Source organism: Setaria italica, chromosome VI, assembly GCF_000263155.2.
Source record: "Setaria italica strain Yugu1 chromosome VI, Setaria_italica_v2.0, whole genome shotgun sequence".
NCBI classification, from domain to species: Eukaryota; Viridiplantae; Streptophyta; class Magnoliopsida; order Poales; family Poaceae; genus Setaria; species Setaria italica.
The window spans coordinates 24111458-24123129 of NC_028455.1; the positions used below are offsets into that span (position 1 = coordinate 24111458).

The 11672-nt window shown below is 43.8% G+C and overlaps 1 protein-coding gene across 1 annotated transcript; it reads left to right on the top strand.

Moving 5' to 3' along the window:
- Positions 1–9657: 9657 nt before the first annotated feature.
- Positions 9658–10695, top strand: LOC101773008 (thionin). Its single transcript, XM_004973304.4, has 3 exons — positions 9658–9984; positions 10077–10145; positions 10239–10695. The coding sequence occupies exons 1-3, from the start codon at positions 9726–9728 to the stop codon at positions 10337–10339; spliced, it is 429 nt and encodes a 142-aa protein (XP_004973361.1). The 5' UTR covers positions 9658–9725; the 3' UTR covers positions 10340–10695.
- Positions 10696–11672: the final 977 nt, after the last annotated feature.

Consider the following 11672-nt stretch of genomic DNA (forward strand, 5'->3'; position numbering starts at 1 on the left):
AACCGGCGGTGATGGCTGTTATAAAAAAGGGGACACCACCCAGCGTACCCCGCGACCCGGCTGGCCGCACCTCCCATCATCCCCGCCAGCCGCCCTTCCTTTTCGCCGGCCGAGCATGGTCCTGGCCTTTGTCCCTACCGCCTCGCCTCCACCGCGACCCCCCGCCGATGCCCTCATGCCTGGCCCCCCTCATCTTGCCGGCCACCCTCCCGATGCGTCCACTAGGGCCCTCACACCACCAACCGCCCTTGCCTAGAGAGGGAGAGAGAGGAGGGAGGTGAGGCCACGCACCTCGTCCTACACCGCCGCTGTTTCTCCTCGGCCCACCGCGCCTCACCCCACACCACAGCCGCGCCTTGCCATCTTACCGGCTGCGACGCCTCATCTCACCGGCCACCGTTCCTCACCCCCACTTCGGTCGTCGCCGCTCCTTGCCCTACTGCTGCTCTTTGCCGCTGCGACTGAGCGGCGAGTGGAGGAGGAGGGACGGGGCAGGAGGAGGGCAAGATCCGGGAGGAAGGGAGAGATCTTGGGAGGTGGAGATGGAAGGATATGGCGGAAGGGAGAGATCCAGAGGGAGAGAGCAGGGGAGAGAGGGGGGCATGTGGGGAGAGAGTGCGTGTGGGGTGGGGCCAGGCTGGTGGGATGGAAGGGAGAGGGGCTAGACGGGCGCAGTGCATTCAACTGGATGAAGTAAATATTTCGGATTCGAGACCCCAGCTTTATTATCACCGCTGGTCCGTAGTACCATCCGGTGCCTGCTCGTAATTTAATTTGAATCTGCGGTGATGTTTTATTATCACCATCGGATCATATAAAAAATCCGGCGGTTAAAAATCCGCTGGTTTCGATGAAAACCGACGGTGATAGGATGACTGTGATAGTCTCTTCTCTAGTAGTGGTATATTAGTACCGGCTGCCAGACGGTGTTGCCGACCAGTACTTCTCCGGAGGCGATTCAGTACTGCTGTTAGCAAAGCTTGTTCTCTATGAATCTGGGGATGGAAAGCTAGTTCTCTAGTTGTGATTTGTTACATATATATCTATGATAGTCTAGAAATTGCATGTCCTTCGTTGACATAGTTGAAGCTGCGCGCTTCAAGAATTTACTTCGTGCAGTCGTGCAGCATATTGGATTATCACCTAGACAGGATACATAGGTGAAGCATTGGATGTGATTGTGGCCGATAATTATGCAGGACGCTGTTGCAATCAACCACCAAGAAGTCTGGAGTGATGGGGTTGCCTCATCAATAATTTTTATATATGGCTGCAGTATTATTAAGCCCACGTCAATAATTTTTTCTCCGCACCATATATCGATGGGGTTGCCTCATCAATAATTCGCGCAACCAGACAAGCTGCAGACTCAATATGGTACGAAGCTAGTTGCTCAGCCCACATGCTCTGATATAACATTGACATCTGCTGATCTACAGTATATATGACCAGAAATATTGTGCCCACCTCAATAACTTTCTGAAGTATCGTGGGGAAGAACCTACTCGTACTATGCCTCGGAACTAACTGACATATCGGCCTAGGCGGTCTAGGCCGATTGGACTGGCTCTTCCTTGTGGCTTCTCACGTCCCCTTCGTCCCCAAGTAATTTCAGGTGTTCTGCAGTTTCCTTTTCACTTGCATCTGAGCCTCATATATCAATAGCTTCGGGATAAGAATGCCTCTTGATAACCTTCCAAATCCTCGCTTGATTCACATTGATTCCGAAATCATCTTGCCATATCTTCAGAGACTTAGGTCCTAAGGCATCATGGAGGATTGCTCGCCAGGAATGAGCACCATTGGGCTCCTGAGGACCCTAGGCCGATCAGCCCGGGCTCTATAGGTCGATTGGCCCAGGCCCTCTCTGGGCCCGTTGGCCTTCATCTTTCTCTGAGTCGACGCTTATTCAGGGCTTTGTCCAATTATAGTCTATTATAGTCTAATTTCCTACAAAAACAGAATGTCCTCCAAAATACAATGCATATGTGAAAACAGCCCAATTATTAGGTATGATCAATAGTTTAGGTATATAAATTAATATTATTATTTAAGATAAACAGGGGTAAAGGGTGTCATTAATAACAAGCGCCAACAAGCGTCCTGGCTGTTCAATAAATTTTTTCTAGTACCGATTGGTAACACTAACCGGTGCTAATATGTACCCTTTAGTACCGGTTATTTTACCAGGTACTAAAGGAGACAAGAGCATCCTAACATAAGGTTAATATCATCCATTTCATGAGTAAAATACTATGATTCAAAAATAATTCAAATCCCTTAAGACAATACCTATCAAATGAGTAAATTGTAAATAGAGTAATCTTGATCAAACAATGTCCTAATGAAACGGAACACTTCTGGTTCGTGTAGAGCACAATATAGAAAACAGTAGGGTAGCTGTACGATTGACACGTGGTCCATTAATTCTTGAGCCAACACTATGGACATGTCTTCATGAGTAGTGTACTAGTCATGATACATGGTATGCAGTAGGTGGAGGTATTGACTTAGCCATGCTATGAGCACTTAGTTACAACAAACACTTTGCCATTATCGAGCATCCCAAATCACTACAAAATCCATAGTTTACCATATACTACAAAATCTGAGTTAAAATAAGAGCATACACGGAAGAGTCCGAATGCACCGGCACATTGAATTACTAGACAAAAATTATGGGACAAGGTTTTGGGTAACCGCATGAAAAATATTGGATTTTACTGAACACTTAGTTACAATTACCATGCCGTGAGCACTTAGTCACCACAAACATTTAACCACTTTAGATCATCCTGAATCCCTATAAATTCTATACCTTACACCGTACCATGAAAACGACAAGAACAGAGACAGATGCGGTGAAAATCTCCAGAGCAAGCCTGAAATTAAAATAAGAGGAGGCAGTCACTATCGACAGGACACGGAGATTGCTAGCCATGACAGAGGAAGACATGATATGATATTCACCTCTGAAATGCAGCGTAGACTAAATGAAGCACAATTGCAAGTGAGTGTGGCAGATAATGGACCATCGAGACCATCGATTGGTATGAAGCATGATTATCACCTAGACATGATATCCTAGACAGGACGGTGAATTGTAAAAAGAGTAATCTTGATCAAAGAATGTCCTAATGAAACGGAACATTTTTGGTACGTGTAGAGCACAATATAGAAAACAGTAGAGTAGTTGTACGATTGAACTGCATCCATCGACGTGGTGCATGAATTGTTGAGCCAACACTGGGGACATGTCTTCATGAACACCATCTAGTGAGGACAGCATGCAGAAAAATATCAAAACATGTCATAGGGAGGCAGACCAATCTTGCGAGGTAGACGAAACGTGATACACGATCTGCCTACCTTGTCGTGGATACCCCAAGTGAAGATGTCATAGAGGTGCAGACCAAGCTAGCAAGGAGGTAGATGAAACGTGATACACGGCCTGCCTACCTTGCCGTGGATATTAGTCCTGATATCATTCTATTGTTCAAGGAATAACACTCAATGCTGCTGCTGCTGCTGACCTGGCTCCATAAAGTTATATTCCTCTAGCCGCTTGCACTAACTTTATCTGAAGTATTATTCTCTCTGCACTGTATATATGGTTACGGAGTTTGCTGGAGTATCCGGGGGGAAGAACCTACATAATATGTCTTGGAACTAACTGACATTGATTCACAGACAAGGTGCTGTTGTTGCCATATTTTAGAGCATCCCAAAGGACTATAAATAATATAGTTTACCATATACCGTATACCATTATATGTTAGCTAAAATAAGAGCATAACATGTCGCAGGAGTCCAAAAGCACCGGTTGAGGACCAGGTACATTAAATTACTAGAAAACGAAAGGGGACAAGGTTTAGGTAGCCACATGAAAAACATTTGAATTTACTGTACCATGAACACTTAGTTACCATGCCGGGAGCACCTAGTTAACACTAACATTTAGCCACTTTAGATCATCCCGAAACACCAATGACCCTCAATAGCGACAAATTTTGGTTTAAATGCCGTCACCAATGATCCTCAATAGTGACGTGTTTAGGTTTAAATCCCGTCACTAATAACCCTTGGTAGTGACGTGTTTTGGTTTAAATCTCATCACCACTGATCCTCACTAGTGACGTGTTTTTAGCAACACACGTTATGAATGACTTGTCATTGGTGACATGTTAAACGCGTTATCTCAATGGCAAATCAATGGTGACGTGTTTAAAAAAACATGTCACCGTGAGAGTTATTGGTGAAGGGTAATTAAAATGCATCACTAATTTTGTAGCATTAGTTATGATATAATTTTGTAACGCAAAAATCTACCATAGTAACGAGGTTTAGAGCCGTCGCTAATGTGGGTTTCTTACGTAGTGATGCAAGCTCTACAAGGTGCTGTTGTTGCCATTTTAAAGCATCCCAAATGACTACAAGTGTCTGGTTGAGGACTAAACAAATTGAATTACTAGAACCAAATGTATGTCCAGAACAAAGAAAGGGGTCAAGGTTTGGGTAACCGCATTAAAAACATTGGATTTTACTGTACCATGAACACTTAGTTACCATTACCATGCCTTGAGCACCTAGTTACCACAAACATTAATTTAGCCACTTTAGAGGTTCCTCAATCACTATAAATAATATACCAACACCGTACCATGAAAACATCAAGAAGAGAGACAGGTACATGGACCACCATCAAGTGAGTAGTGACAGCATGCACAAGAATACCCGGAACCTTTTAGCTTGTCTGTAGTGATCTGTTTTCTTCCCCGTAAAATCCATGAGTATTGCCACAAATAATGAAAGAGGCTGACCAAGCTAGCAACGAGGTAGAGCAAACGTGATACACGTAGGTTTCATTCAAGACATCCATGTAAGATTCATTCAAAACATTCATGGAAATTTCTTATAAGTTTTCATGTAAATTTCATTCAAGACATTTGTTAGAGGTGTTGTATATATACTTAACGTACATATATCTATGATTTCATGGTTGTTAGTGATGGCAGATGAGGAGCATGCAAGGTATTTAATGGAGCAGATTATTGCTAGTGGCAGTGGCTCCAACCTGCCCGTAACGTACACCGACGAAGAGGGCAGCCAGGCGGACATGTTCCTCAACATGTCCGGTGATGGCAATGAAGAGCCCGAGCAAAACCTTGCCGTGACGGAAGGTTCCAGCGAGGTATATATCATTTCCATTATTTTACCCCATCTATAATTTCATATTCATTATTACTATGTACTAATTAACGAATCTTGAACCGTTAGCCCTCTAGATCAACGAACCGAAATAAGCCCCGAGGTCTTACAAAGATAATGCAGGGAAGGCTTCACATCATGGAAGTCACAGAAGAGGGCACCTCGGTTGCTCCCGAACATGTGGCAAGAACGTACGTGAGTCAAACCGGGGCAATCGTAAGGGACAACGTGCCCATCAGCATCAGGGAATGAAAGAGCAATAGAAATGATCTATACGCACCCCCGGATACACAAAAGGATATGCTGTGGGCAAATATCAAGAAACACTTCACATTTCCCAAAGGATATGTTGAAAAAGATGTGAAAGCGTGGATGCTGAAGAAGATGGCCACCCAATTCCAAACATTCAAGAAGATGTTGGATGCCAACTTCGTCAAGAAGGGTCGAACTCCGGGTTTCGATGAGTGGCCAAAGTTAAGGGACCACTGGGAGTCATTTGTCGAATACAAGACGAGCGAAGGTGGTGCCAGTAAGGTTCGCATCAATGTTGCCAATGCTAGCAAGGAGTACCATCATCATCTAGGGCGACGTGGTTACAGCACTGCAATTCCCAGATGGCGCAAGATGGAACAAGACTTGATCGATCGGGGTATCGTACCAGCAACTCTTGACTGGCCTGATCGATTGAAAAATTGGTATTATGCTCATGAAGGCAATCTGAGCCAAGAGGATGCGACATTGGTCTTCAATAAAACAATACATCAGAAGGTCGGAAGGCTTATTAGGAACATTGAAGATGCTAAAGCTGGGAGGTTCAAGGTGGATAGAGAGAATGATGAACTCACATTGGCCCTCGGGACTGTCATCTCTAGCACTTCCAGCTCCAGGACTATCATCACCACCGGGACCGTCGCTTCTTGCTCGATCACAGTCTCCATCTCCAGCACATCCTGGTGGTGCGAGCGACGACGACAACAACACCCCTCCCTGCCCACCATTGCCGGGACTAAGACCCGCATTGTGTAAGGAACCTGCAACACCACTGAAGAAGTCGCGACCACCACCTTCAAGGCAAGTCAGCAAAAGAAGAAAGCAGAGAAGCCTAAACCCACTGAGAAGCCAGCGACTGATATGACCGATGCGGAAAGATGGAAGGCACTCAAAGAAGAATGCATGGAGTGGTTCAGAAAAAGGACCAAAGAAAGAAAAGGAAAGGAGATGGAGCCACCGCCAGTAGATCCAAGAAAATTATAATTTTTTATTAAGATGTCAAAAGGAGCTAAGAAGATGATGCCACAACTATCAAACTACGACTGGGCGTTAGTCAAGGCTGATGAGAGTTAAAAAAGGAAAGGAAAGTCATCGTCAAGTGGTACTGTCCCCCAGCTCGAGGATCTACCAGAAAAAGATGCTAAAAAGATAGTAGCAATGCTCTTGGATCAACAAACACATATATCGTGAGATTAATGCAAGAAACAGGTATGTCCCTTGCTGAATGTCTATGGCAAGTTGATATGCTAGCTCCAGAGCCAGTTGTACCGAAATGGACCTTTGAGCTAGGCAAGCCTCTAGTAAGGCCTGAGTTGGTACAGAAGCTATCCACATAGATGCATGAATTCCATGAATGGTACATGAAGCAGTCTGCCAATGAGAGGGAAATGTTCGGTCTCGAGGAAAAACTAATAATTTTTTTCGGCGAAGGCGAGAAAGTCGTATGAATCAAATTCAAGGATATATATGAAGTGAACCATCAGGATGCCCTTGATGTCTCTCTCATCAGCGCCTAGGTTTTGTAAGTGTATGTTTATCTATACGTAAATTTTGGCTCATATCATTATTTTTTTTGCGTGCGTCACCCTACTAACTTCGTCTTCCATTTTATGTAGGATGCTAATTCAGACGTGCCGCATAGAAGCGTACTTCCATGTTGGCTTCATGGATCCATCCCTAGTTAACCAAAAGCCGATACGGAAGTAGCTAGAGAAAACGTTGGAGGTGGTGTACAACTTTCTGGACAAACAAAACTACAGAATAGGGGCAATATGTGAGGGTCTTGTAGGATTCCTAGTGGACGAGGTGATAAATCCATAAGGAGAATATCATTACAACGGACGAGCATTAGACACACTGAGCAACACCTAGACGGGAGGATCCTAGGAATGACCTCAACAGATTTTGGTATAAATAGTAATTGTGTAAATACTAGTTTGATTTGTATAGGAATATACTAAGAATTGTATATATAGTAATTGTACAAATACTAGTTTGATTTGTATGAATACTAGATTGATTTTATTATAAAAAAGTTTTAAGTCGTACGTGCATGCGCCTACAAAGGCGCGGATGCCCTTTAATCCCAGTCGGAAAAACAAACCGGTACTAAAGGGGCTCGTGCCGCACCTGGCATGACCACCCCTTTAGTCCCGGTTGAACGACCCAGGACTAAAGATCTCCGCGTCTCAAAAATTTTATCTCGGATGCTTTTTAGAGAGATTTGAGGCCTATCAACCAAGACTAATATCGAGTTTTCTACCAGTGGAACTAACTAACGTTCACATGCTTTTGACATTCACCTGCCATTTGGTGTAGACAAGGGCACCCTAACATATGGTTAATATTATTCTTGAAAGAAAATCCTTTGATTCAAAATACTTCAAACCTAATAATACAATACTTCTCACATCTCAAAAATATGAGACGGCCCGACAGTATTCTAACCGACGCAATAATATTTTGAGGGCAGCACTACTACAGCGACCCTCATTCGTGCCGGTGCTGGGACTCCTATCACGACCCTGATACAAATGAGGGTACATTATTGGTGCCAGTGCTAGAACAGCCACCAATAACTTGCTAAACGTGCTGTTACACTCACTACAGGGACCAAGAAGGTAGATAAATTACACGACATAGCCTTGGTTGCCGTGGAAGCGCCAAGAAGGGAGACAAATTACAGGGACCACACCATCAAGTAGATAGTGACAATATGCAGATGAATACCCGCGCCTGTTAGCATGTGAACTGACCACACCACGAAACGTGATACACGGCAAGCGTACCAAGGCCTTGCTGTGCAGACTATGCGTGGACAACACATGGTACCTGACCGCTTTTGGCCTCAGACACATCGAAAAACTGCATCGTTCCACGTTGTACATCCACTGCTAGTTTATCTATATTACATAATATATTATTAGCTATTTGAATAGAATGAACCAATTAAAAAATTGCGTTGTATTTTAGTACCGGCTGCAGGATGGTGTTACCAACCAGTACTAATTAGCCTGTAGGAGTGATGGTTATTAGACTTGGTACTGTTGTTACATCATTAACCTAATTGTGCGCGGTATGAATTTGGGGATGCAAAGCTAGCTCTCTATGAATGTGAGGGACGGAAAGCTAGTTCTCTAGTAGTAATTAGCTATATATATATGACAGTCAAGAAATCGAACACTATGCTGCTACGAGTCACCATCATTTCCTTCATTGAGAATCTGACATAGGTGAAGCTGCTTCAAGAATTTCCTTCGCGCAGTCGTGGAGCTTATTGGATTATCACCAGGACGGGACACGGAAATGGCCAGCAATGAAGCTGATTGCCGTCTGAGGAAGACTACATACTTTACCTATGAAATGAAGCGATTGCATAGACTAATGAAGCATTGCATATTTGCATGTGAGTGTGGCAGATAATTCTGCAGGACATGATTGCAATCCACGCACCATCGAGAAGACTGGGGCGATGGGGTTGCCTCATCAATAATCACGTGGATGCATGCATGCATGTTCCCGCAACCGGACAAGGGTCTGATATATGGCTATAGTATTACTGAGCCCACATCAATAATTTCCGCTGGTGTATCGTGTGGGAAGAATCAACATACTACACCTCGAGTTCTTGGAACTAACTGACGTTCACATGCAACCTCCACAAGGTGCTGTATATATGCTTTTGACATTCACCTGCCAGTTCGTGTAGAGGACACCCTAACGTATGGTTAATATTATCCATTTCATGAGTAAAATACTGTGATTCAAAAATACTTCAAATCCCTTGAGACAATACTTCTCACTTGACTAACCACTAACCAACCCCGAAACCCTAACTCAACTCCGAACCCTAACACCTAACGGCATAACCACTCCGTTTTGCCAGCCAGATGGAGGAACTGGCTGGGAGGGAGAGAGGGCAGCGGTCCAGGGTTGAAAACGACGGGCGAGCGCAGTAACATGTGGAGGAGGAAGTGCCACGTATTCGTTCACCGCTATTGGGCAGCGACACACAACACGCCCAATAAGATCTTCGCACGGTAGAAGGACGTCATGTATTCAATAATGTTATTGGTCCTCCATGTGCAGAAGGGCGCGTATGGAATAACAAGTAGGGACACTGCAACTAATCTACTCTGCTCGTCCAGTCCCTAGCCTATAAATAGATGCCATGCTAGCTCTTGTTGTGCTCACAGTTAATCCGATTACACACGAGCTCCTCTCCCTAGCCAAGACACAATCATAGTATGATGAAGAACATGGCACTAGCCGGCAATGGTATGAAGAAGTTAATCCTCGCTGTTCTCTTACTGTGTCTAGTTATAGGGCAGATACAAGTGGAAGCTAAGAGCTGCTGCCCATCCACCACTGCAAGAAATGTCTACAATACCTGCCGTTTGACGGGTGCATCCCGTCCAATGTGTGCAAAACTGTCAGGCTGCCAAATTATCAGCGGGAACAAATGCAAGCCCCCTAACGACCACCTCACCCTTGACCCGGACACTGGTAAATAATAAATTTATCTCACTTGATTTCTTTGTGTTTTGAGTCGTTAATGTATTTTCCATCTGATGAAACGCATTGGTTTTGCATTGAAGAGGAAGTTAATGTGCTTAACTTCTGCAAGTTGGGGTGTGCGTCGTCTGTGTGCAACAACATCAACGCTGGTAAGCACCTTTTGCTCAGACAGAGAAAACAATAATCATTAATTAGCGGCAGCTAGAATCCTATAATCTAATATATATATATAATTTTATCAGCTCTGGGAAATGAAGAGGCGAACGATGCCGTTGAGAGTTGCGACCAAGCCTGCTCTAGCTTCTGCAGCGTGCATGTTGGCAGCGCCACCGTGGTTGCTTAAGCAAATGCATCCAACTAGATCGTCCTTGTGCTGAATAATTGGATATCGTATCCACTTAAAGCTGCCTTGTGTAGTACGTCTTTGTGTCTCTCTTTATATTCCAATAAGGTCGGTGATCTTGATGCCACACACTCAGATGTGTGTTCATCTCCAGATACTACTCCATGCTACCTGCCCTTTGTGTTTTGTTCAATAACTGGGTATCATATCCGAGCCAGTATGCCGTCTGTTTTGTGTTTGTTTCCTTCTAGTTCCAAAGGGGTCATCATGATGTTACCTTCTTTCAATATGGTGCTTTGCATGACTACTGTTGTATGGTACCATCTTGTGGCCAATAAGTACATCTTATCCTATGACCCTTTGCTATGACCCTTTGCAAATAAGTAGAAGATTGTTATAAGCGTCAATACTCAGTATAATTGATCGCTGCTGTGAGTTCCCTTTCAGCTTATCGTAGGCATACATTATTGCTAGCACGGTAAAGCCAACCAACACGAATGATGAAGTAAACGTAGCGGTACTTCTGTATACCAACACCCTTACTTAAATGTACCGGTGTCATTCCCTACTGGCACATATATTCTTATATGCTAGCCAGCTTGTAAAATTAACCAATTAAAATAATTATTTCAAGATAGAAATAACTTATTGGCTTCTCGAAGCATGTGTAATGTGAATTCATGAGACTTCAAGCAACCAGGAAAAGACACTAATAAACATCCAGATCCCATCCAGCACACATCCATGCACATATATAACCCACATATTGCTCCAGCACACATCCATGCATATACGATATCCAAATGTTAATATTGTAGACATCCATGCCTGAACTAGTCTGCCACACAAGTCATTGATGCTACAAATTCTACAATCGCAGCATGTGCATACAACTTACAGAATGAGATAATGTACCAAAACTAAAACGTTAGCATCAACTGTGCTTCAACCAAAGTTGTCATCCCAACTCTCCTCTTCATCCATGCCATTCTTGTCATGGCCGTCGCTGTCAGTCTCCATGGCATTGCCAATGCTGTGTATGTCTTGGTAGGAACCTACATGTGATGAACAGTAACCTGCAAAAAGAGCTCAAAGGATCTTGTTCTCATATTGTAGCTGTGAAATTCTTGCAAGTAGTGTTGCAATCTGTTCACTTTGAACCAAAAGAGCTCAAAGGATCTTGTCCTAAAAGTTCCTCTTAAAGCTTATGGGTTTGCTGGTGGAACCGGAAGGGCTTGATGCAGCAGATGCCATTCTGCAATAGAGAAAAATTTAGAGGGCAGTACTAGTTAAAATTTGATGCAGCAGATACACACGAAACTAGTATTTATAC

Coding starts and splice junctions, on each gene's coding strand:
- LOC101773008 (XM_004973304.4), top strand. CDS start 9,726: ATGATGAAGAACATGGCACTAGCCGGCAATGGTATGAAGAAGTTAATC. Junction 9,985..10,076: donor CACCCTTGACCCGGACACTG/GTAAATAATAAA, acceptor TTTGCATTGAAG/AGGAAGTTAATGTGCTTAAC. Junction 10,146..10,238: donor GTGCAACAACATCAACGCTG/GTAAGCACCTTT, acceptor TAATTTTATCAG/CTCTGGGAAATGAAGAGGCG.